This window comes from Balaenoptera physalus (genome assembly GCF_965194825.1).
Source record: "Balaenoptera physalus genome assembly, chromosome: 13".
In the NCBI taxonomy this organism is placed as follows: domain Eukaryota; kingdom Metazoa; phylum Chordata; class Mammalia; order Artiodactyla; family Balaenopteridae; genus Balaenoptera; species Balaenoptera physalus.
The window spans coordinates 23,130,470-23,157,401 of NC_138892.1; the positions used below are offsets into that span (position 1 = coordinate 23,130,470).

The following is a 26,932-nucleotide window of genomic DNA, read 5'->3' on the forward strand; positions in this document are numbered from 1 at the left end:
TATGCTCAAGCCTATGATAAAACAGGCATTTTACACGGTCACTGTTTTTTAATCAGAGTCCTGTTCACTGTGCTATGAAGTCCTTATGTCTTTTAACAGTTATCATTTCCTCACTACCCTTAGCTGTCACATGGATGACAAGAACTGACTGCTCAGGTAAAATGCACTTCTATGTCACTTGGCAAGTTTAGAATTATGAAAATACACCACCATATCTTTTAAATCTATAGAGAAAGCTTTCATAAAATGTTCAAGAGATCTGAACATTTCTCTATTCCTAATGTGCAATTTTCTTGAATTTTAGAATTTAAATATATCCTAATATGCACAGTATTAGGTGCATGACTCTTTCCATTTTTCTCAAGAGATAGGTTTACCTGCAAGTTTTTATCAGCTCCACAAGAAGCTATTCTTTGACCATCCTCAGAAAAGCAAGCATGGTACACAGCATCTGTATGGGGGCGGACGACCAAGCGGGAGAGATTCTTGATGTTTTCTTTGTTTCTAAATATAAGGGAAAAAATGAACAGAAACCCAATAAACAAGAGTAAAAGTAATTATTTTCTTTCAGTAATAAACTGTCTTTTAACATAGTTATGTTCCAAAAAACACAAAACTCTTAAAATTAAATTACCAATACGTAAATGACAGCACACATCACCTGAGGGAAAAAAAGCATAATATAACAAAAGCAGCATTTTAAGATAAATGCTACGCTATATCAAGCAACCTGTCATGTACTACAAATATCACTGAGTTGGAAGAAATCCAGTTAATCAAATACATGTCAGTTTTTATTTTCCTCTAATACATTAATAACAACATGTGCAGAGAAAACATTATAAGAGGATAACCTCAAAAAAATCTCCATCTTTTTCAAAAGGAAAGAGCTATAGCAAAATGAAGCTCATTTCCTAACTAAAGTATGACACTACACCCACCATTATGATGTGCACTTTAAAACTATTCTTCTCTAACTACAATTATTCAGATATAGAGAAAAAAAGTAATGTCATTTTCTTTGTATCTTAATCTACTAAATACTGAGTATTGCACTAGTATAGATATTATTTCACAAAGGCGAAAGGGTAAAGGAATGTGATGTATACTTAAAATGGGGAAAGTATTAGAACAGTGTCAGAATTCCACATACGTACACCCCAGTCACTGTGAGTAAATATATTTAGTGGTATCATGCTTATCTTAAGAGGAAAAGGTTAGGCGTCAGATAAACCTAAAGGGCAACCCTGCTTCTACTACTTATTAGGTGTGTAAACTTATGCAAGTTACTTAACCTAATAAGTTTCCTTTTTCTCATATGTAAAATGTGAGTAATGATACCTGCTCTGAACAGGTATCACACACAAAACAGACCAAATGAAAAAAGGGAACACAAAGGCAAATCAGACTTAAACCTTGCCTAGAAAGTATTAAACTTCACTAGAAGTGATAAAACAAACAACTATAAAAACCAGAGTGATGAGAATCTGGAGGATAAACAGGTAAGCTACTGGCAAAGTTTAGAGAATCAGATTAAGAAAATATGTCCCCTGACCTATCCACTCAATTCCTCAAAGCTCGGAAAGTGACCTGTCACAACGATGGGCGTATGGCCAAAAAGTATTAGATAAATAACAAACAAATGCATGAATGATTTCTTTGAAAGATGAAACTCAAATTACGTTTATACCAACCTAAACTTTCTACAGAAGGAAAAAAAAAAGCTTTCTAGTACTGAAAAATAAAGCATTCTTTGAATATGACCTGGTCAAACCCAGTTAAAAAGATACAGCTATTAATGACTAACCATCCTAGGAGAGAACATCACAGGTTGAAATGCAGTTGATGAAGCGGAAAAAAAAAAACAGCAAGAAAAAGTAAAAATAACAAACTCAACGTTCAAAAGATAACAAGAACTAAACCTATGCCCATCTGATTATCAGACCAAGTATCACAATTCTATTTTAGTCACTAACTAAAACATGAATTCAGTCAATCTTCTACAAATTTCTCTTGAATACCAACTACATGGACCAGGCAAAATGCTAAATGCTATTTATCCTTTTCTCTTTTTTTTAAAATAAATTTATTCATTTTTTATCTATTTTTATTTTATTTTTGGCTGCATTGGGTCTTCATTGCTGCATGCGGGCTTTCTCTAGTTGCGACAAGCGGGGTCCACTCTTCGTTGCAGTGTGCAGGCTTCTCATCGCAGTGGCTTCTCTTGTTGCGGCGCACAGGCTCTAGATGCGCAGGCTTCAGGAGTTGTGGCACGCGGGCTTCAGTAGTTGTGGCACATGGGCTTCGGCAGTTGTGGCTCGTGGACTCTAGAGCACAGGCTCAGTGCTGTGGCGCACGGGCTTAGTCGCTCCGCGGCATGTGGGATCTTCCCAGACCAGGGCTAGAACCCGTGTCCCCTGCATTGGCAGGCGGATTCCTAACCACTGCACCAAGGAAGCCCTATCCTTTTCTTTTTTAACCTTTTTTTTTTTTTTTTGGCCACACCACATGGCTTGCAGGATCTTAGTTCCCCAACCAGGGATAGAACCCAGGCCCTCGGCAGTAAAAGCACAGAATCCTAACCACTGGACCACCAGGGAATTCCCTAAATGCTATTTATTCTTAAAAACAACAACTAACATTCATTGAGCACTTTCTATGATCTAGGTACTGTTCTAAGCAACCTATGTAGGTGTGTATGTTTGTGTACATACACACACGCATTTAAATCCTCACAACAATGCTATGAATAGTACCACTAGGCAACAGAAGTTGAATAACTTTCTCCTAATGATACACAACTAAAAAATAGCAGAGCTGGGATTCAAGCCCAGGTGGTCTAGAGCCAGAGTCTGTTATTTTAACCTCCAAACGTTCTATACTACAGAATGGATAATTACGGGGAAAAAAACAAGTAAACAGAAAACCACCGTAAAATGACAGAATGCTATGATATTGAGTAAACAAGTATTCTAGAATACAGACAGATCTCAATGAATAAGGTGGCTGCTTCCAGGGAGAGTGAAACCTCATCCCAAGAAAATGTTAAAGAATGGTGAACTCTGGGAAGTGAGAAGGTAGGGGAACATGAAGAGTCTCTGACTTTTCATTTTACATCCCTCTAACACTGATTTAAAAAAAAAAAAAAAATCAGGAACATGCATTGCTTTAAAACAAAAATAAAATCAATGAAAAATTAAAATTTAATTTTTTGAGGAATTCCCTGGTGGTCCAGTGTTTAGGACTTGGCGCTTTCACTGCCGTGGGCCTGGGTTCAATCCCTGGTCAGGGAACTAAGATCCCACAAGCTGCATGGTGTGGCCAAAAAGTAAAATAAAATTTAAATTTTTTTTAACTTAATTTTTAATTATAAAAAAATTTTAACTCTCTCCTTTACAGAACCTTACCAGAATCCCTCATCCATGCAAGCTAAATTACCCACTTCTCAGTTTTACCTCTATTTTATACATTACTTCTGTTCCATTTATCACATTATAATTATCTGTTTAAACTTCTTCCTTCACTACTAGACTGTAAGCTCCTTGGGGAGAGCCTTAGCACCTAGTAACAGTGCTTTAGCACAGTAGAGAAACTCAAATGTTTGTTGAACTAAACTGAATTAGGGAAACCACCTATGGCAACCTGAATTATTTGGAAAGAAGGTCCAGGGCTATATAGATCACAGACGATATCAACCAGGAGGTCAATTTAGATATAAATTATACATGTGAAAAGATGACCCTTCATACTTATTATCAAAAGGAGCATGAAAATAAAGCCAGACCCACAGTTTAAATCACATTCAGCAAGCCACATGAGCTCAGTCAAGTCTCAACCTCTCTGTGCCTCAATTTTCTCATTTGTAAAGTAGGGCAAATAATATTTACGTTATAAGGTTGTTTTGAAGATAAAATGAACAACATATGTGAGCATATAGTATATAATAGGCATTAAAAAGTTAGTAGTTTACCCTTTTTCCTTTTACAAATTGATAAAATTAAGATAAGAACACAACTGAAGGGCCTCTTCGGAGCTAGAAGAATCAGGATTCAGTGGAAGTTTAATATGGGCTATATGCAAGGCAAAGTGCTCATCACTTTACATCCAATATCTGATTTAAATCTTCCCAAAAACAGCGCTTACCTCAAAGGATTGTTATCTCTATTTCACGTATGAGAAAGAAGAGTAACCTGTAACTTGTTCAAAATCACAAAACTCTTAGGTTTTAGAACTGAGTCTCAAACCTAGGTTTGTAGCTTCAAAAACAATGCTCTTTGCTACTATACTGTATTACAATAAGTGAAGCATTTATATTAATATTTAGGATGACTTGTCAGAAGTCATCTTATAGGCAAGCATCTATTTTTATGGACTCTGAAAATATGTATTTCTCCTATGGTTACTTCTCTAGAACTTTTCAAAAAGTAAGAATGCTTATTAAAAGTTTGAGCCCTATCCAAAGTAGTGACGTCTTCCTGGAGTGAACTTATTCACTACCTGAAAAATAATGACACAGTTAGTACTGTTCCCTTTGGTTTCTCTCCTAACCTACTTACATCCATTCCACGTAAAGCATTCCGTTATCGACCTCCTGCTTGGCCTTCAGCTTAGCTTGCTGATAAACTTCTGAAGTTTCCAGTTCACAGAGGCCCAGTTGTACAATATTAGGAAATGGCTGTCGTCCAAGAAGATGTCCATTTAAAGATAAAAACTCCTGGAAATTCTCACAGACTGTACCATCCTATGAACAAAATGAAATCTCTTAGAAATGTAACCAGAGCCAAGATCTGACATTTTTTTGTTTCTGTGATCTTGTCACTTTAAAGGCTTAAATATTCTCTATAGGAGCTAAAATTAAATAGCCAACCATTAGGTAACAAATACATAGTGATCCTCTTCGGACTTTTAAACATAGGGTAAAAAAAAAAAAAAATCTCATTATCTAAGTGCTACCTTCTTAACACATTCTCTTTCCTAAAAAAAACACTGAACACTTTACTTCCCCAGCTTTCAAACCTCAATCCTATCCACAGCAGGAGAGGAAGCAAAATAATTAGAATAATCAAAGATTAAGTAAGGAAATTATCGCTCTTCACCTCTGCTATTTTGTTCATCCCCACTATTAAACCTAGAATTAAATGTCAAAATGAGACGTCCTTTAAGGACTTATTTTTCATAACAATATATACCTTTTCATCCAACATATGCCTGTATTCCACAAATTCATGAATCAGATGAGCAGGGCCTACGAGCTCCGTTTTTGCTTTAATCCAATCCAGGGAAAACATTAAAGCACACAGTTCCTTAAAAAAAAAAAAAAAGATCAGCAGCACTGTTAAAGAATCAACGAATTTTAAATCTACCATTATTATCCTAACACTACTGAGAGAAACTTAGCAGATACCTACAATTTAAGGACAAAAAGGAACATATCATTAACAGTTCCAAAGAAACAAAAAATGGACCTCACACCTTAATTCAAAATAAATTTCAGATGGATTTTTCAGACTTAAATATAAAATAGAAACTTCAAAAAATACTAGAAGAGGGTTGCCCTGGTGGCGCAGTGGTTAAGAATCCACCTCCCAATGCAGGGGACACAGGTTCGAGCCCTGGTCCAGGAAGATCCTACATGCCGCAGAACAACTAAGCCCATGCGCCACAACTCCTGAGCCTGCGCTCTAGAGCCCGCGAGCCACAACTACTGAGCCCGCGTGCCACAACTACTGAAGCCCACGCGCCTAGCGCCTGTGCTCCCAACAAGAGAAGCCACCGCAATGAGAAGCCTGCGCACCGCAACGAAGAGTAGCCCCCGCTCGCCGCAACTAGAGAAAGCCCTCATGCAGCAAGGAAGACCCAAGAAAAAGCAGCCGAAAATAAAATAAATAAATTAATTTAATTTAATTTTAAAAAAATACTAGAAGATACCGATATTTACTATTTTTGTAACCCTGGGGTGAAGGAAATTCTTATAAACATGACCCCAAAGCAAAATACCGAAAAGAAAAATAGTGGTGCATTTAACTACACAAAAACTCAAATGTTCAATATAGTAAAAAAACAATATAAATAAAATTTAAGACAAAAAATAAACCAGGAAAAAAATTTATTTACAAATGTATGATAGATGAAGGCTAATATTTTTATAAAAAATTCTAATAAAAGAATAAGAAACAGATAAACACTCCAATAGAAAAACAGGTAAAGGCAATCAATGGATGAGAGCCAATTCACAAAAAGTACAAATGGCCAAAAATCTCACCAGTAATCAAAGAGAAACAACAAAAATTTATTATTTTTTAACATCAGATTTCTAAAGACTAAAAGGAATGATAAAAATATTAGCTAGAAAAAAATATATATATTAGCTAGAATCAGAGGAAATGAACACCCTCATACACTGCTGGCAGTGATGTAAATCAGAGCACCTTTCTAGAGGACAGTTTGGCAATCTGTATTAAAATTCGAACTGTACACATCATTGACCCAGAATTACACTTATGGGCCCTAAAAAAATAAGTCAGACAAGTGTGCTTAAGCAATCTGACCATCCACCAACCAACTAACCAATCATAATGTACCTATACAATTAAATAGTATGCAGCTTTAAAAGCTGTCAATCTATTATATATAAATTGACATAGAAAGATAACCCTGAACTACAATTAAGTAGGAAAAACAAGATATAAGACTATATTTCTATCATGATCCCATTCTGGTTTTAAAGAACAGGTGTGTGTATCTGAGAAGCAAAATGATCTGGAAAGCTACACATAAAAGCATTAGCGGGCTTCCCTGGTGGCGCAGTGGTTGAGAGTCTGCCTGCTAATGCAGGGGACACGGTTCAAGACCTGGTCTGGGAAGATCCCACATGCCACAGAGCAACTGGGCCCGTGAGCCACAATTACTGAGCCTGCGCGTCTGGAGCCTGTTCTCCGCAACAAGAGAGGCCGCGATAGTGTAAGGCCCGCGCACCGCGATGAAGAGTGGCCCCCGCTCGCCGCAACTAGAGAAAGCCCTCGCACAGAAACGAAGACCCAACACAGACAAAAAAATAAATAAATTAAATTAAATTAAAAAAAAAAAAAAGCATTAGCAATGGTTGTGATCTTCATTTTCTTCACTTAGTTTTTTCCAATGAAAGTAAGCTATTATCTTTAAAAATCAGGAAAAAAAGGTTAAAAAAAAATGAAAGGAACTGAATCCTGTCATGCTATCATACATATCAAAAGTTTTTAAAAGATGTATTGACCCAATAATTCCACTTCAAGAAATTTCCGAAGGAAATAATACAGGTGTGAAGACAAACAAGAATTTCATTACAGCATCATAAGAGTAAAAAAAAAAAAAAAAAAGAAAACAACCTAAGTGTTCAACAATTACAGTTCAGCTAAGTAAATCAGAGCACAGATATTTATTGGAATACTGTCATTCCAATGTAGATTATTAAACATAAACTGTATGTAACCAAGAGATTAAAGTACCTAAGATTGAAAAATTATTCAAAGTATATATGGTTTTTTTCTTTAACATCTTTACTGGAGTATAATTACCTTACAATGGTGTGTTATTTCTGCTTTATAACAAAGTGAATCAGCTATACATACGCATATATCCCCATATCTCTTCCCTCTTGCGTCTCCCTCCCTCCCACCCTCCCTATCCCACCCCTCTAGGTCGTCACAAAGCACCGAGCGGATTTCCCTGTGCTATGCGGCTGCTTCCCACTAGCTATCTATTTTACATTTGGTAGTGGATATAAGTCCATGCCACTCTCTCACTTTGTCCCAGCTTACCCTTCCCCCTCCCCGTGTCCTCAAGTCCATTCTCTAGTAGGTCTGCATCTTTATTCCCATCTTGTCCCTAGGTTCTTCATGACCATTTTTAAATTTTTTTTAGATTCCATATATATGTGTTAGTATACGGTATTTGTTTTTCTTTCTGACTTACTTTACTCTGTATGACAGACTCTAGGTCCATCCACCTCACTACAAATAACTCAATATCATTTCTTTTTATGGCTGAGTAATATTCCATTGTATATATGTGCCACATCTTCTTTATCCATTCATCTGTCGATGAACACTTAGGTTGCTTCCATGTCCTGGCTATTGTAAATAGAGCTGCAATGAACATTGTGGTACATGACTCTTTTTGAATTATGGTTTTCTCAGGGTATATGCCCAGTAGTGGGATTGCTGGGTCGTATGGCAGTTCTATTTTTAGTTTTTTAAGGAACCTCCATACTGTTCTCCATAGTGGCTATATCAATTTACATTCCCACCAGCAGTGCAAGAGGGTTTCCTTTTCTCAAAGTATATACGGTTTTCTAAAATGTTAACATTGTGAGTAGTTAATTGGTATTCATGACTTCAAATATCATCTATGTGCTGATGATTCCCAAATTTTATCTTTAGTCCACAATTTTCCCCAGAAATCCAGATTCATATATCCAACTATATGCTAAATATATCCAGTCAGATGTCTTAATGTGTACACCAGACTTAATATATTCCAAATGAGTTCCTAACCTTCCCTTCACCCCTGGTAAAATACTTGTTTGACCCACAGCTATCCCAATCTCAGTTCATGGCAACTCCAATCTTTGAACTGCACAAGCTTGGAGTCATCTTTGACTCTTCTCTTTTTCTTACAATGTACATCAAATCCATCAGCAAATCATGATGACTCAATGCCAAATCATCACTTCCTTTCTCCTTGCACACTTTTTTCTTCTTCTGAGCACTTACTACCCTGCTAACATATGATAAATTTATTTGTCCCGTGTCAATCTCCCCCCAGAATGTAAGCTCAATGAGAGCAGGAACTTTGTGCCTGTGGTATATCCTTCATAATGAAGAACACCACCAGTACACAACAGGCACTCCATAAATATTTGCTGAATGAATGAATATACTTTCCCACTCTCCATTTCCTCTCAGAACTTAAAAACAAATCCATATTGTCCACAAAGGATAGCTACTGGTATGAAGAGATTGAATTTTTAGGTGGTTCATTTACTGCAGTTACTAAGGTACCTGCAGGTAAAACACAGTAACAAAAACAAAATTACTTACACAGGTTCTAACCCTATTTTTACTAATAAAAGAAAATTCTAAACATAGGACAAAATAAAAGTGAGATAAAAGAAAATAGTTTTTTAAATGAGTAATCTTACTTTGTGCATTTTAGCACTAGCCATGTGATAGGCCAGAAAATTGTACCAATACATGCAGTCCTCCTGATCTGGTGAAAGACAACGTAGCCGGTAATGTCTCTGGAACTGAGTGATTAGTTTCTTGTGTAGATCCTGAAACCCAAATGAAACATTTCAGAGGACAGAAACAATTTCATAACCTAAGCATCACAGAAACTCCAGCTTCCAAAGCTATTTAAGAATGTACAGAGAATCTCCCCACAAGATACTTATTAACTACAAAAGAAAAAACAGTAACTTTACAGTGGAGAAACCTTAACCAAGTAATCAATGTTAATATCACTGATAAGACGTGTCAACACCCTGACATGATGCACTGAGAAGGACACAACAGCACTTCTGTGGTGTTATTGCCAAAAATATACAACCTTACTCTAGTGAAGAGAAAACATCAGACAAACCCAAACTAAGGGACACTGTACAAAATAACTGGTGAGTACTCTTCAAAAGTGATCATGAAAGAAAGAAAATCAAGGAATTTTCCCAGATTTGAGGAAACTAAGGAAACATGATATTATGCAATATAGGATACAGAATTGGATCTGAACCACAAAAAAGGACATTAGTGGGAAAGCTGGCAAAATTCAAATAAAGTCTGTGTATTAGTTAACAGTATTGTTATCAATGTTAATTTTCTGGCTCTCATAACTGTATTATAGTTATGTAAGATGTTAACGTTGGGGGAAGCTAGATGAAAGTATATGCATAGAAACTGTATTATTTTGCAACTTTTCTATAAGTCTAAAATCATTTCAAAATTAAAAGTTAAAAAAAAAAAAAAAGAACGTACAGAGATGCAAGTACCTGAAGCTGGCTGTGATTCTTCTCTGTAAGGAAATCTACTTGAAGATCATGTAAATAATAAAGAAATGATTTTCCATTTCGATCACAGAACAAGAGAGACTTATTAACAAACTCCTGCAGTATGTCTTCAACTTCTTCAGTTTCCATATCCCAGAGGATACACAACACCTAGGAATCATTTTAAACATTTAATGTGCCACAATGTACAATGACCAGGATTGCACACAAGAGACTAACACACAAAAAAATCATGTGTTAGGGCTTCCCCAGTGGCACAGTGGTTACGAATTCGCCTGCCAGTGCAGGGGACACAGGTTCGAGCCCTGGTCCGGGAAGATCCCACATGCCACAGAGCAACTAAGCCTGTGCGCCACAACTACTGAGCCTGCCCTCTAGAGCCCACAAGCCACAACTACTGAGCCTGCGCGCCTAGAGCCCGTGCTCCACAACAAGAGAAGCCACCACAATGAGAAGCCCACACACCGCAACAAAGCGTAGCCTCCGCTCACCGCAACTAGACAAAGCCCGCGCAAAGCAACGAAGACCCAACACAGCCAAAAATAAATAAATAAAACAAATAAATTTTTTTAAAATTGTATTTAAAAAATCATGTATTAAAGCCCTGAATAATATCTCCATTTCATAAGAAGCTCAAATACTCATCAAGATAGAAAAGAAAAAGTTCTAAAGAAGTCAAATGCTTCTCCAGGTTCACTAGAACCACTGAGAACTAGGTAACTCATCTGAGTTCAACACCAAAGCCCATGATGGAAACTAAGAGCAGTGGGATTTCTACACCCTACAGCCCACCACCTCAGGCACACAGGTTTTATCCTCCCAATATCCTCTGTAACAATATCCTCAGGACTAAACCAAAGGTTATATGCCACAATACCCAATGATAAGGATTGTTGGTCCTTCTATTACCTTCGTAGGCACCTTAACATCTTTCTGAAGGATGGAAAGATCTGTGTAATAATCTTTGATGTCTTCTCTGAGCATTTCAACACTTATAGACATGGCTTCATCCAAAGCCTCATAATCATAAGATGAAGATTTCCTTATCTTCTTAAATTGCTTATTCTGAAGTTGCCTGAGGTAGTACTCCCAGCGGTTGGGAAAATCTCGTAAAAGTGCACCAATTAAAGACACTACAAGAGGTGAACCTAAAAAATAAAAAAAGTCACTGTGTTATTACGGTATCATTTCCAAATTACCACTAAGTTAAGAATCAATTTATCCTCAAGAAAGAATTTCTGCTGCACGTTATCCAAAGCTTTAAAATATTTATAACTCTTGGATTCACTTCAGGTATTTATTCTAAAGAAGTCATTAGAAATAAGAAATATTTCATTTAAGGATATTCATTACAGCATTATTTAAAATAGTGAAAAATCTTAAACAATAACAAGGAAATGACTGAATAAATTAAAGTGTATCACAATATTATGCCACTGTTAAAAGATATTTAATAACATGGGAAAATGCTCAAGATTTGCTATTAAAAAGGATACGATTGAAAATTATGTATACCATTATAATCTCAATATTTTTTTCAAGGTTTTGTATGTCCTAAAAGACTGGGAGAAATACTCTCATGATGCTAATAATTATCAGATTATGGATAATTTCTATTTTTTCTTTTTAAGTGTTTCAAAATGCACACGCATCACCTTCATAATGAATACAAATCAAGTATTCTTTTTCCTAAGGTTGAGATACTTTTTAAAAGTCAATTAACTCAAAAACAAGTTTGACGGAAGAAATAAAAACAAGAAACTATTTCCAAGCATTAACAATGATGGAAAAAATAATCTTAAGAGCTGATAGATTTGACTATATAAAATTTAAATTTCTGTGTCAAAAAAATACTACAAATGAAATTAAAAGGTAGACGAAACTAGAAGAAAAACAGTTGAAAAAAATATGACAAAAGGCTAATAGTTTCCATAGTTAGAGTGTCAAAAAAATCAATGAAAAATACTTATATCACAAAAGTGACTCAAGGATAATTTCTTTTTTTTTTTTTTAATAAATTTATTTATTTATTTTTGGCTGCATTGGGTCTTCGTTGCTGCGCACAGGCTTTTCTCTAGTTGCATCGAGCAGGGGCTACTCTTCATTGTGTTGTGCGGGCTTCTCATTGTGGTGGCTTCTCTTGTGGAGCACAGGCTCTAGGGGCACAGGCTTCAATAGTTGTGGCACACGGGCTCAGTAGTTGTGGCTCGCAGGCTATAGAGCGCAGGCTCAGTAGTTGTGGCGCACGGGCTTAGTTGCTCCGCGGCATGTGGAATCTTTCCACACCAGGGTTCGAACCCGTGTCCCCTGCATTGGCAGATGGATTCTTAACTACTGCGCCACCAGGGAAGTCCAGGATAATTTCTTAAAAGGCAATATTCAATAAACAAGTAAAAAGTTTAACTTCACTATTTAAAAATACAAATTAAGAAGACAGCACCAGTTTTTACTTATCAAATTAGAACATTATTTTTATAAAATCCCAACCAGGGAACTCCCTGGCAGTCCAGTGGTTAGGACTCCATGCTTTCATTGCGGTGGCCCAAATTCAATCCCCGGTTAGAGAACTAAGATCCCAAAAGCCACGCAGCATGGCCAAAAAATAAAAAATAAAAAAATAAAATCCCAACCAAAAAAATTTAAAACTGTGACTCTCACTATATTTTTTATTCTTTGACAACAGAGGTCATGTCTTCATCTTACCCCTTTCGCAACATATTATGGGTTTTTGTTAAATATTATTTTAACTAAAGAATGAATACCAAAATATCACTATCCATGTAGGGTATCAGAGAAGAACCTAAAATACTAAATATTCTAGTAAAGTTTTTGGATGTTCATGTGTTAAATTGTTATGTTCATTAGCTTAACTTACAAAAGGGTAAATTAATATCTCTATAACCCCCTCATACACAAAATAAATAACTATACCTTTACATTCTTTTATAATACTGTGAGCTTGTTCTGGCAAATCTGCTTTCTTCATATTAACAAAAAGGGATAAAATTTCAAGTCCTTTTTCTTTTCGTAAACCACTCTCCACAGGGACTACATATTTAGGACCTGTGAAATCACAAGACATAGTAAGCAATTTGGTATGCCACATATTTAAATGTAACTGAATTATTATAAAAAGCAAATTAATAATCCTTACCCGTTACTGAATCTGTAACACTCTTGTCTCTGGTTGTAAGAAGAATCTGACACTGACTGTCAAAAGCTTTTAACACCCAAGGATCCCAAACATCATCCAAGATCAACAGAGACCTTCATAAGACAAAACTGTATTCAGTCACTAATGACATTTACTTTAAACTTCCTTTAAAAAAGAGAATGCCACCAGTGTTTTTTTAAAATTTACAAAATTTAAAAAAAAAATAGATGTCTATTTCATGGTTCTTTCTCTTTTCTTTGGTATCCCTTTCACAATATACCGATAAGGAAAAGAAAATTAGAGACTTTCCCTTCCTTCCACCCCAAATTACTGCATATTAAAGTTAAAGGACTTATAAAAGGAGAACTGTGTATACTTTATAAGTATTAGAAATAAGCCTCCTAGTGCCTAAAAAGAACTATCCAAGTAATGAGATTTTTCCAATTCAGTCTTTAAGTACCCAAACCAAGCAAGAACTGGGCTTAGGTTAGCATTAGAAAGCATCACAGAACAATGACAATATTTGACCATTTTACCTACAAAACTGGCAATTTCATATGTTCCAACCTAATCGAATGCACCAGCAAATAATATTATTTTTCACTTGGCGCACTAGTGGGCTTTTTTTCCATCCAAGAAATCAATTTGTTTATGCATAATGACAAAGAATCTGTGTGCTAATTCCTAATAAGTCCCTCCAAAAAACTTTTTTAAACTCGCCAGAACAAATGGAGAAAATAATACAACTAAAACCTGACAGCATAATTATACACTAGCGTTATTATCTGAATGGCACACTACTTCTGTACACTACAAAAAAAGACTCTAGGAATATACACAGGTTGGAAAATTACAAAAACATAAACCGAAATGATGCTGAGAGAGAAACAAAATGACTTTATATGCCATGGTCTGATACATCTGAGAGTGGTTACAATATTTTCCTAAACAGGAATCATCTTTATTTTTGCAAAGAAAGTAGAACTAAGGAGAAGTTACTGAGCAAGAAAAGAGGAAGTGGTTAGTGGTCTCAATCCCATTTCTCCAGGAAAATGGATACTAGTGACTATCACAGAGAGGGGGAGATAACAGAGGGATCTGGAAAAGAAAGAAGCCAGAGAGAAGGGAGCTTGCCCTCCGTAGTGAGTATACATCATAATCACTAGGAGGCTTTTTCCAAAAATTATTCCTCTCACACAATATTCTGATATGAATCCCCTCACCAATTTGGGAAGCACTGCCATATTCAGCCACTACTACACATGAAAGTATACAGCATCATCAGGTGCATGGGGGCAATAAAAAAAATTCAGAGCCATTACCTAATTCTCACCCAATTTACTGTTATACTCACAAGGAATGCTTTATTAATCTTTGTACTTGTAGCACTTGACCCAGAACCTGGCACAACACTCAATGTTGGTTAAATGAACAAATAAAATAGCTGCTAGGTCGCAGAAATCAAATTGTTGACTAAATCCCTTAACTCTTAACAAAGATAGCAACTAAGTTGCTGTCTCCCTTTGGCTAATGAAAACTGTGATATAGCTGACAACAGTGCCTGACACATAATTATAATGGCATTTATTTAATAAATTAATTAATTATTGAAATAAACAAAACAAACTCTTAAAGTACTTGGAAGTAGAAGAGTTACATGTATACCCCAAAACTAAGAGAACACAGCAGAAGGGTCCCTTTAAATAAATAATCCTTCCTGACTCAGTCTTTTACAAGTTGCCTGCATTTATTCTGTCTCTTGTTCTGTGTTAATCTATTAGAAATAATGTATTCAAGGTAAAAAGTCTGCATCTTTTAACAAAGACCATTCACCAACTCACCTACTTAAGAAATATTTCTTTTTTTTAACATCTTTATTGGAGTATAATTGCTTTACAATGGTGTGTTAGTTTCTGCTTTGTAACAAAGTGAATCAGTTATACATATACATATGTTCCCATATCTCTTCCCTCTTGCGTCTCCCTCCCTCCCACCCTCCCTATCCCACCCCTCTAGGTGGTCACAAAGCACCAAGCTGAGCCTACAATGGTACACAAGAGACAAGTGGCAGGTACGATCCAAAGGCCAGTGGCAGACACTTTTTTTTTAATACAAGAGAGAGGAAGAGCAGGAAAGCAATGGTTCTTTCTTAGACCCTCTACCCAACAGCAAGAAAAGGCTATGATGTTCTCAAGATGTCGGTAGTTAAGTCTCACTGGGACTTCATACACCAAGTAAGTATGACCATCTGTACCTTGGATGTTTGCGCAGCATCAGAATGCGGAGACGGTCTTTAGCCTCTTCAATATTAAGTGGAAGCCTCTGGGAGAAATTCTCATCCTGATCCAACCGTGTGCAAAGATTCTGCAGTTTCATCAGAAGCCCAGATTTGTCTTGTTTCCCAACTGAAACCCAATGCACACCCCCTGGGAAACAAACTGGTGAGGAAAAGAGTAAGAAATTTAAGGTCTTTGAACAGCTGTCCTCCTTTGAAAGAGGAGGAAAGATTTGTTCCAATCTTCAATCTCATCACATCTTCAAACTTCTCTTGATTCAGTGTATATATGTTGCTTGTAGCGTTATTATTGAGCTTTATAGCCAAGTCTAAGAAAAGTTGAAGATGTGAAGAAACTGAAGTATGGAGTTAATCTGCTGCTTACTAGTAAAATCTTACCAAACAAAATTTCACAATCTTTGTCTTATGTCATCAATGATCACTGTACAACAGTTTCTCAACGTAAGCACTCTGCACATTTTGGGCCAGATAATTCTTTGTTGTGAGTGACTGTCCTGTGCATTATAGGATGTTTAACAGCCTCCCTGGCCTCTATCCACTAGATGCTAGTAGCATTTTCCCTCCCCAGTTACGACAACCAAAAATGTCTCTAAACTCTGTCACATGTCCCCTGAGGGGCTAAATCACCTCCGAGAACCACTCATGTCCAGGAACACATAAGTCACTCATTATGGTTCCCATACAGTGACTTAAAAGTAAGAAGTTAGGTTCAAGTCTGGCTCTACTGCTTACTAGCTATTATGTCTTTAGCAAATAACCTGTCTCATTTATTATACCAGAATAAGACTGTTTACCCCCATTTCAGAGTTACTGTGAGAAATTAATAATACAAAATATGTGATTTTGCTATGCTAAATGTAAAGGGTTATAACAGACAGGATTATTAGTGATATGGATCTGAGAGCACCTTACAAATATTAAGCTTTGAACTAGTAAGCATTATATAAGAACAGACATTATTATTACTGTTACTGTCAAGTGTCATCATCATTTTTGTTAATCAAGCTATAGCATATAGCATATCTTAAAATACATATTCTTACATACATATTATCGGAACCAAAAATCTTAAGCTTTCACAGACTATACTTAATCAACTCTATATAGATACAAAAAAAAGCAAGAGGGGTCCCTATGTATAAAATATGGGGAGGGACTTCCCTGGTGGTGCAGTGGTTAAGAATCCACCTGCCAATGCAGGGGACAGGGGTTCGAGCCCTAGTCTGGGAAGATCCCATATGCCACAGAGCAACTAAGCCCGTGCGCCACAACTACTGAGCCTGCACGCCACAACTACTGAAGCCCACGTGCCACAACTATTGAAGCCCGTGCACCTAGAGCCTGTGCTCTGCAACAAGAGAAGCCACTGCAACGAGAAGCCCGCACACGCCAATGAAGAGTAGCCCCCGCTCGCCACAACCAAAGAGCCCACGTGCAGCAACAAAGACCCAATGCAGCCAAAAAAAAATGAATAAAAATTTAAAAATAAATAAATAAAATATGGGGAACAGCAGCATTAGATCCGACCAGTGGCATTAACCATAAAGATTTGTATTATATGATCATAAATGTATAAGAAAAAGCAAAAAATAGATACAAAGATAAATGAGTTTTACTACACCAAAGGGCAACTTATTTACTGGCATTCACAAATAATTAAGTACAAAAAGAAATCACTATTTTAAAAATGTAATCATCTAAAAGAAATATTTGTATATATGCACAAAGATCTTTTTATGACAGACATTTATTGAACACTTTCCTAAGAGTTCTACATATTAATCTACATTTAATCCTCAGAGTACACTATCAAGCAGATACCATTATCATCCCCATTTTACGGATGAGGAAACTGAGGTACAGAAAGGTTGAATCCCAGAGCTGGGATTCAAACATCCAGTGTCAATGCTCCACTTCTAAACTATTCTGCCTCCACAGGCTATTCCCGCAGCACTGTCTACAACAGGAAAAAACTGGAAACAACCTGCAACGTTCATCTTAATCTCCTCTTCCACTGCAGGCTTCCAAAGCCTAAGGGAGGCCCAACTAAGGAAGAGGAAAACATTATATACATATAAGTGAAATTTAGCGAATTAAATAGAACTTGACATATGTTTTTTTTTTTTGGCCACACCGCACAGCTTGTGGTATCTTAGCTCCCCGACGAGGGATCGAATTCGGGTCCACAGCAGTGAAAGCCCAAGTCTTAACCACTGGACCGCCAGGGAATTCCCAGGACTTGACACTTTAATTAGTGAAATGACCTGGATACTCTGAACCTGTACAAGGCCAGGGAAAGAATCAGTCCCAGAGAAGAGTTTAGAACAGGCAATGAGGGAAAAGAGTGAAGTTGTTTTCTGATTACACCCTACAAACCCCAGCGCAATGGTTACACATCCACTAAATGAACCTAGTAAAATTGCCAAGGTTTATGATCATGAATTTAAATTGGAACTCAGTTGGGTGATTTCTTCAGCAAGGAGAAAGGAAGTAATGTCTGGATGAAGCAATGGGGAGCAAGAGGAATACCTATTCCATCTCCTAGCAATAGAGAAGGAATGAGCTTTCACCCAAGATAAGGAGAGAACTAAAGAGCGAAGAATATGTGCTGAGGAGCAATTAAATAATGGGCAATAAAAATCTAGGCCCAAACCTAAGAGGGGGCTGATGGGATAAACAGTGAGGATATTAGGGAATTAAGGGAGAAGCCCTGACAGATCAGAAAACTGTAGCGAACTTGAAAATTAGAATAGATGGAGGTAGGCAAAGAGTGGTATAGAACGTTTAACATCAAGATTTCAAAACTGGTATCGTTTCTGGTAATGCCACGGGCCAGGATCCAGCCTGTGATCAGTGAATTATATGGCTGAAGGGGAGTGAAGAAAATGGTCACTGCAGATAAAGAAGTCAAGAAACTGAGAGGCCAAGGTTTTGGATGACGCATCCACATAGATATCAAAATTACTAAGAGTGCCAACAGGAGAAGGCCTTAAATTTATAACTAAGAACTCCAATCATCAATGAATGAGAGGGCAATAACATAACAGGGAAAGATTAGAAAAATGAACCTCAAAGGACAAAGAATTTAGCTGGAGAAGGAAGTATTAATGGCCTGGACGAGGCAACAGAGAGCAAGGACAGCATCCACCCATTTCCTGGTGCTGAAATATATGGAATCGAAAGGGAAAAAAGTTGCCACACCACTGAAGGAGGCTATGCAAAAGGTGGTATCCTCAAGGAACTGCCCAGTTTCACGTAAGGCAAGGAGGCAAATATTCTAAGAAGGGCTGATGATATAGAGGAGTTTCCTGATCACAGAGGAATCTAAAAGGTATAGCACAGGCTTGGGAATGAGGGGAGGGGACCTAGATCAGAATTTGGCAATGAACTGAGTAGTAACTACAAGAGAATCTAAAAGATAACAAATGACCAGGGACTTCCCTGGTGGTCCAGTGGGTAAGACCCTGTGCTCCCAATGCAGAGGGCCTGGGTTCAATCCCTGGTTGGGGAACTAGAGCCCACATGCATGCCACAACTAAGAAGCCTGCATGCCGCAACAAAGACCCAACACGGCCAAAATAAATAAACAAATATTTTTAAAAAACACAAATGACCAGAAGAGATAGAACTCTGCAGTAAGTGAGGTAAGGCAAGGCTGTGATGCATGGTTCGATTACCACTGCCAATGTCTTAGAAGAAGGTAAATAACAAGTCCTACTCTTTATTCCTGAAAGTTTCCTGAAGTTCTCCAGGCTTGCTTCAGCTTGAGTCAACAGTTATGAAACACTAAATCCCTGAGGCTTCGCTTAGTTTTACAGCTATGTTCCGTGTGTGTACATGATTGTAAATGCACAGGAAAAAGTTTGGAAAAACTCACTCCAAACTGTTAACCAAGACTACTTCTGGTGACGAATTTAGGAGAAAGAACAGAAGGGCAAATGGAAAGAACTTTACTTCTTTTTAAATGAAGATACTATGACTGTTATGTTAAAAACACAGTTTTAAACTAAAAAAAAAAAAAAAAAGAAGCAGAGGATTTTTCCACCATCAGGGGTATCTCCTTAAATTTTGTCTTTTCTTGAGTTTTTGCTTCTTGATGCCATGTAAGTGCGACAGCAGTGTATTCCAAAATTCTTAGATGATGCTTTTCTTAGTGGAGTCTCTTCAGTTGAATTGTGGGGACTCAACTTGAGATGGATGACAAATGGAATAGCAAAGATGAAAACATATCTGGCCAGGACTATGGGCATAACATAGGAATGTTTTCTAAGTTCCTCCACCCAGCACATGTAAACATCGTAAACAGCACAGTGAAAACTCCTGTGAGAGTGGAAAAGCTGCATGAGAAGCACTCCTCCTTCTCAAGGAGCAGCTGCTCTTTAAGGATAAATGGAACATGTCTGAATATGCCAAATTACATGGGTTTTTTTTTTCCTCCTCCTTGAGGGGAGGAAATAACGAACATAAATCACGGCTTTCAAACACAGTATTTATCTTCTAAAAGTGAATTTTGAGTTGTAAAGAATTATATACTAAGATTATACAAAACATTAAGAAGATACTCTTGACTGGATTATATTTTACTTGTTTAAAGTATAATCTTAGCAAACAATCGCTATCAATAAACATTGAAGACAAGATACTGAGCTAAATGTGGTCTAAAGAAAGGGGTCTAAGTCATGATTTTTAAACCTCAAAGAGTTTGCTCTAGTCAACTGAAGAAATAAGGCACTCTGTGAGCAAAACAGAAAATATAGGTGTCACAATGTGGGCTTAGATAAGTGATGTGGGAATTAAGTAGGATTTTGTAGTTTAAGAGATGGATAAAGTTCTGGTAGTTTAGGAGATAAAGAGATAGATAAAATTCAAGGTCGAAATGGATTTCTCAAGGTCCCTTACTCAGCTTTCAGTAGATTGTTAGCAACCTTCCTCCTGCAAGCATACCCAAAATGGTGTACTTATATGTTAATGTTTTGGCTTCTAAGTGTAGGACCCTGTATTTGGCTATGTGACCTTTAGGAAGTCCTTTAGATGCTCTGAGGTCTGATTTTTTTTTCCTTATCTGTAAAATGGGGTTTTTGTTTTTTTACTCTGCCTTGGTTACAGAGCTGTTAAAAAAAAAAAAAGCTCAAATAAGACTATATTTCCTTCTATCCTGCAAAATATCACATTTTTGTTATGGGGTTAGTTTTGAAGCAATATTCCCTCTAATTTAAATTAAGAGTCAGCAAAGAACAAGCTACAGTTACAAAAAAATAAAAAATAAAAAACAAAAAAAACTACCTGTTGCTCCTAAAGTGTTTTTTTTTTTTAATTTATTTATTTATTTATTTATTTATTTATTTATGGCTGTGTTGGGTCTCTGTTTCTGTGCGAGGGCTTTCTCTAGTTGCGGCGAGCGGGGGCCACTCTTTATCGCGGTGCGCGGGCCTCTCACTCTCGCGGCCTCTCCTGTTGCGGAGCACAGGCTCCAGACGCGCAGGCTCAGTAGTTGTGGCTCACGGGCCTAGTTGCTCCGTGGCATGTGGGATCTTCCCAGACCAGGGCTCGAACCCGCGTCCCCTGCGTTGGCAGGCAGACTCTCAACCACTGCGCCACCAGGGAAGCCCTAAAGTGTTTTTTTTTAATTTGCACTTTCTATTTAAGGTTTTCTAAAATCATCCCAGGATTAAAGACAAGGCAAAGAAAGTATCCTGATACAACTAGCTAATGAATTCTTCAGATTTAAATTTAAGTATCAAGAGAGGAACCAAGATGGCGGAGTAGAAGGACGTGCTCTCACTCCCTCTTGTGAGAACACCGTAATCACAACTAGCTGCTGGACAATCATCGACAGGAAGACACTGGAACTCACCAAAATAGATACCCCACATCCAAAGACAAAGGAGAAGCCACAATGAGACAGTGGGAGGGGCACAATCACAGTAAAATCAAATCCCATAACTGCTGGGTGGATGACTCACAGACTGGAGAACACTTATACCACAGAAGTCCATCCACTGGAGTGAAGGTTCTGAGTCCCACGTCAGGCTTCCCAACCTGGGGGTCCAGCAACAGGAGGAGGAATTCCTAGAGAATCAGATTTTGAAGCCTAGTGGGATTTGATTGCAGGACTTCGACAGGACTGGGGGAAACAGAGACTCCACTCTTGGAGGTCACACACAAAGTAGTGTGCGCATCAGGACCCAGGGGAAGGAGCAGTGACCCCAGGGGAGACTGAACCAGACCTACCTGCTAGTGTTGGAGGGTCTCCTGCAGAGGTGGGAGGGGGCTGTGGCTCACCACGGGGACAAGGACACTGGTAGCAGCAGTTCTCAGAAGTACTCCTTGGCGTGAGCCCTCCCAGAGCCTGCCATTAGCCCCACCAAAGAGCCCAGGTAGGCTCCAGTGTTGGGTTGCCTCAGGCCAAACAACCAACAGGGAGGGAACCCAGCCCCACCCATCAGCTGGCAAGCAGATTAAAGTTTTACTGAGCTCTGCCCACCAGAGCAATACCCAGCTCTACCCACCACAGGTCCCTCCCATCAGGAAACTTACACAAGCCTCTTAGATAGACTCATCCACCAGAGGGTAGACAGCAGAAGCAAGAAGAACTACAATCCTGCAGCCTCTGGGACAAAAACCACATTCACAGAAAGACAGACAAGATGAAAAGGCAGAGGGCTATGTACCAGATGAAGGAACAAGATAAAATCCCAGAAAAACAACTAACTGAAGTAGAGATAAGCAACCTTCCAGAAAAAGAATTCAGAATAATGATAGTGAAGATGGTCCAGGACCTCGGAAAAAGAATGGAGGCAAAGATCAAGAAGATGCAAGAAATGTTTAACAAAGACCTAGAAAAACTAAAGAACAAACAAACAGAGATGAACAATACAATAACTGAAATGAAAAATACACTAGAAGGAATCAGTAGCAGAATAACTGAGGCAGAAGAATGGATAAGTGACCTGGAAGACAGAATGGTGGAATTCACTGCTGCAGAACAGAATAAAGAAAAAAGAATGAAGAAAAGAAAAGAAAATTTGTATGGAGACACAAAAGACCCCAAATAGCCAAAGCAGTCTTGAGGGAAAAAAAACGGAGCTGGAGGAATCAGACTCCCTGACTTCAGACTATACTACAAAGCTACAGTAATCAAGACAATATGGTACTGGCACAAAAACAGAAATATAGATCAATGGAACAAGATAGAAAGCCCAGAGATAAACCCATGTGCCTATGGTCAACTAATCTATGACAAAGGAGGCAAGGATATACAATGGAGAAAAGACAGTCTCTTCAATAAGTGGTGCTGGGAAAACTAGACAGCTACATGTAAAAGAATGAAATTAGAACACTTCTTAACACCATACACAAAAATAAATTCAAAATAGATTAGAGACCTAAATGTAAGACCGGACACTATAAAACTCTTAGAGGAAAACATAGGAAGAACACTCTTTGACATAAATCACAGCAACATCTTTTTTGATCCACCTCCTAGAGTAATGGAAATAAAAACAAATAAACAAATGGGACCTAATGAAACTTCAAAGCTTTTGCACAGCAAAGGAAACCATAAACAAGACGAAAAGACGACCCTCAGAATGGGAGAAAATATTTGCAAACGAATCAATGGACAAAGGATTAATCTCCAAAATATATAAACAGCTCATTCAGCTCAATATTAAAGAAACAAACACCCCAATCCAAAAATGGGCAGAAGACCTAAATAGACATTTCTCCAAAGAAGACATACAGACGGCCACGAAGCACATGAAAAGATGCTCAACATCACTAATTATTAGAGAAATGCAAATCAAAACTACAATGAGGTATCACATCACACCAGTTAGAATGGGCATCATCAGAAAATCTACAAACAACAAATGCTGGAGAGGGTGTGGAGAAAAGGGAACCCTCTTGCACTGCTGGTGGGAATGTAAATTGATACAGCCACTATGGAGAACAGTATGGAGGTTCCTTAAAAAACTAAAAATAGAATTACCATATGATCCAGCAATCCCACTACTGGGCATATACCCAGAGAAAACCATATTTCAAAAAGACACATGTACCCCAATGTTCATTGCAGCACTATTTACAATAGCCAGGTCATGGAAGCAACCTAAATGCTCATCGACAGACGAATGGATAAAGAAGATGTGGTACATATATACAATGGAATATTACTCAGCCATAAAAAGGAACGAAACTGAGTCATTTGTTGAGACGTGGATGGTTCTAGAGACTGTCATACAGAGTGAAGTAAGTCAGAAAGAGAAAAACAAATATCGTTTATTAACGCATGTACGTGGAACCTAGAAAAATGGTACAGATGAACCGGTTTGCAGGGCAGAAGTTGAGACACAGATGTAGAGAACAAACGTATGGACACCAAGGGGGGAAAGCCGTGGGGTGGGTGGGGATGGTGGTGTGATGAACTGGGTGATTGGGATTGACATGCATACATTGATGTGTATAAAATTGATGACTAATAAGAACCTGCTGTCTAAAGAAATAAATAAAACAAAATTAAAAAATTAAAAAAATAAATAAATAAAAATAAATTTAAGAATCTATTATCTACAGTATCAAAGGTCTTTCTCTCCTAAATTTAAAACTAAATTAGGGGGTTTCCCCTAATTTAACTAGGGGACCTAATTTAATTAGGTTTCCCGGGTGGCGCAGTGGTTGAGAGTCTGTCTGCTAATCGGGGGACATGGGTTCGAGCCCTGGTCTGGGAGGATCCCACATGCCGCGGAGCGACTGGGCCCGTGAGCCACAACTGCTGAGCCTGCACGTCTGGAGCCTGTGCTCCGCAACAAGAGAGGCCGCGATAGTGAAGAGGCCTGCGCACCGCGATGAAGAGTGGCCCCTGCTTGCCACAACTAGAGCAAGCCTTCGCACAGAAACGAGGACCCAACACAGCCAAAAATAAATATAAAAATAAATTAAAAAATAAATAAATAAAGATTACTATTAAAATTGAGATATTGATAGAACATTATAGAAAAACTAAATTAGGGCATTATTAACATACAAAAGAAAAATAAAACACTATTAGCTTTAAAAAGAAAGACAAACAGACCAAAAGACCAACTGATCTGCAAATCTCCTACCATCACAATAAGACAGCTAAATACAGGAGCATTAATTTCACATTTCAGAAAGAATCTAAACATCTTGACTATGGGCACAAGAGGGAGCAATTTAGCCTTGAATGAGGCTTGTACCTATAATTTCATTCCGAGAAACTTAATCAGAGGAAAATTGCCTTTATTCAGAGAAAATTAACCCCTCCTACTTTCACATGAGGTTTATGCAGGTAGCAATTAATAATCTAATAGCATCAAGGAAATCTTAGGAAAGAAGGAAGCAAAGAGGGAGACAGCCTCTGGAGAAAACTTTCATACTTTAAAAACTCAGCATGTAAATACAATTGTGTGAATGGTTTAAAAATACATCAACTCTTTATAATTTCCCTAAATAAATAAATAAATAAAGGGTTGAACTTTCAAAAGGAAAGTGGGTTTCCTAAAAATGTATAGGCATAAGTAGTTAAGAACTTAATAGTATTTTTTTTTTTTTTTGCTGTAGGTATGTGATTTACTTTATTCTTCAAGAATCCTTCCATAAATATTAATCAAAATAAGAACAAAAAGCCTCGGGCATGAAAAAAAAATACGGAACGCTTCACGAATTTGCATGTCATCCTTGCGCAAGGATTAGGGGCCATGCTAATCCTCTCTGTATCATTCCAATTTTAGCATATGTGCTGCCGAAGCAAGCACTTAATAGTATTCTTTAATTTACACCAAACACCGTCCTAAGATAACAAAATTTCTGTAGGAACACAGTTTTAATGAAGTTTGTAACCCATACAGTTACCCACACTTTCAAAAGAAAAAAAAAGGTTTTATACTAAAATTAAACAGCAAAAATCTAATATTCCTATATTTTAGAATGGAAATGAACTCCAGAGATTAAAATTCATCTTTAGGGGGACTTCCCTTCCCTGGCAGTCCAGTGGTTAAGACTCCACGCTTCCACTGCATGGGGCACGGGTTCAATCCCTGGTCAGGGAACTAAGATCCTGCATGCCACGCAGCACGGCCAAAAAAAAAAAATTTTTCTTTAGGAAAGTATCTACTCTTGAACTAGTGGATATACAAAAGCAGACTCCAAATAGATTAAAAAGCTAAATATGGGGCTTCCCTGGTGGCACAATGGCTAAGACTCTGCCTGCCAATGCAGGGGACACGGGTTCGAGCCCTGGTCCAGGAAGATTCCACATGCCACGGAGCAACTAAGTCTGTGAGCCACAACTACTGAGCCTGCGCTCTAGAGCCCACGTGCCACAACTACTGAAGCCCACACGCCTAGAGCCCGTGCTCTGCAACAAGAGAAGCCACTGCAGTGAGAAGCCTGCGCACGGCAACGAAGAGTAGCCCCCGCTCTCCACAACTAGAGAAAGCCTGCGTGCAGGAACCAAGACCCAACACAGCCAAAAATAAAATAAATAAACTTATTTTTTAAAAAAGCTAAATATGAATGGTAAGACTATAATAGGACTACTTAAGAAAATTCAGGAAGCACAAATTAGAAGGCAAAAAAATTAATTTGACTACATCAGAATTAAAGATTTCTATCAAGGACATCCAGGACAAAGTTAATACAGATAATATAAGGAGAAAGTATTTACAAAGTCTAAAAGCAACAAGCTCTACTATCTAGAATATATAAGCAACTCCTAAAAAGCAACAAAATGGAAAAACCGACAAATGTTATCAACAAAATTTATAAACAAGGAAACCCAAAAGCCTAAAAAGCTTATGAAGAAATGGTCAAACTCAAGTTATCAGAGAAATGTAAATTAAAAGATATCACTTTACACCTGCTGGCCTGGCAAAAATTACAAAGCTGGATGATACCTAATGTCACTAAAGAAGTGAGGATATAGGAGCCCTCACACGCTATTGATGGGAATGCACAGATTGGAGGGCAATCAAATTTGATATTTATATATCCTGTAACTTAGTGATTCTGGTCCTAGCTACATATACTCAAGAATTTATCATTTCTGTAAAAGTTCAACCGAGCTTTGCTGGGGCAGCAAAGAGTTGGAGACAATCTACATATCTATTAACTAGGGAATGAACAATAAAATGTATTGGAGGGGGCTTCCTGGTGGTGCAGTGGTTAAGAATCTGCCTGCCAATGCAGGGGACACGGGTTCGAGCCCTGGTCCGGGAAGATCCCACATGCCGTGGAGCAACAAAGCCCGTGCGTCACAACTACTGAGCCTGCGCTCTAGAGCTGCGAGCCACAACTACTAAAGCCCGCGCACCACAAGGAAGAGTAGCCCCCACTCACCGCAACTAGAGAAAAGCCCGCGTGCAGCAACAGAGACCCAACACAGCCATAAATAAATAAATAAATAAATACACCATTCACTTAA

At 37.9% G+C, this 26,932-nt stretch overlaps 1 protein-coding gene and 1 long non-coding RNA gene across 6 annotated transcripts in view; one reads left to right on the forward strand and one right to left on the reverse strand.

Annotated features, from left to right (window-relative positions):
- The window catches only part of APAF1 (apoptotic peptidase activating factor 1), a 96,390-nt gene that overhangs the window by 59,929 nt on the left and 9,529 nt on the right, over positions 1-26,932 (reverse strand). For 4 of the 5 annotated variants that reach the window (XM_082419317.1, XM_082419318.1, XM_082419316.1 and 1 more), the window contains exons 5-13: positions 15,448-15,631; positions 13,194-13,306; positions 12,971-13,102; positions 10,949-11,187; positions 10,022-10,189; positions 9,179-9,310; positions 5,190-5,303; positions 4,557-4,741; positions 378-504 (exon numbers count right to left, since the gene is read on the reverse strand). In XM_082419317.1, coding sequence (XP_082275443.1) covers positions 378-504; positions 4,557-4,741; positions 5,190-5,303; positions 9,179-9,310; positions 10,022-10,189; positions 10,949-11,187; positions 12,971-13,102; positions 13,194-13,306; positions 15,448-15,631 — 1,394 coding nt within the window. The remainder of the gene's footprint in view (positions 1-377; positions 505-4,556; positions 4,742-5,189; positions 5,304-9,178; positions 9,311-10,021; positions 10,190-10,948; positions 11,188-12,970; positions 13,103-13,193; positions 13,307-15,447; positions 15,632-26,932) is intronic. The other variant, XM_082419319.1, reaches the window with a different exon arrangement.
- Positions 20,766-25,998, forward strand: LOC309640629. Its single transcript, XR_014252320.1, has 3 exons — positions 20,766-20,788; positions 21,104-24,106; positions 24,145-25,998. It is a non-coding gene; the product is annotated as an uncharacterized lncRNA (long non-coding RNA).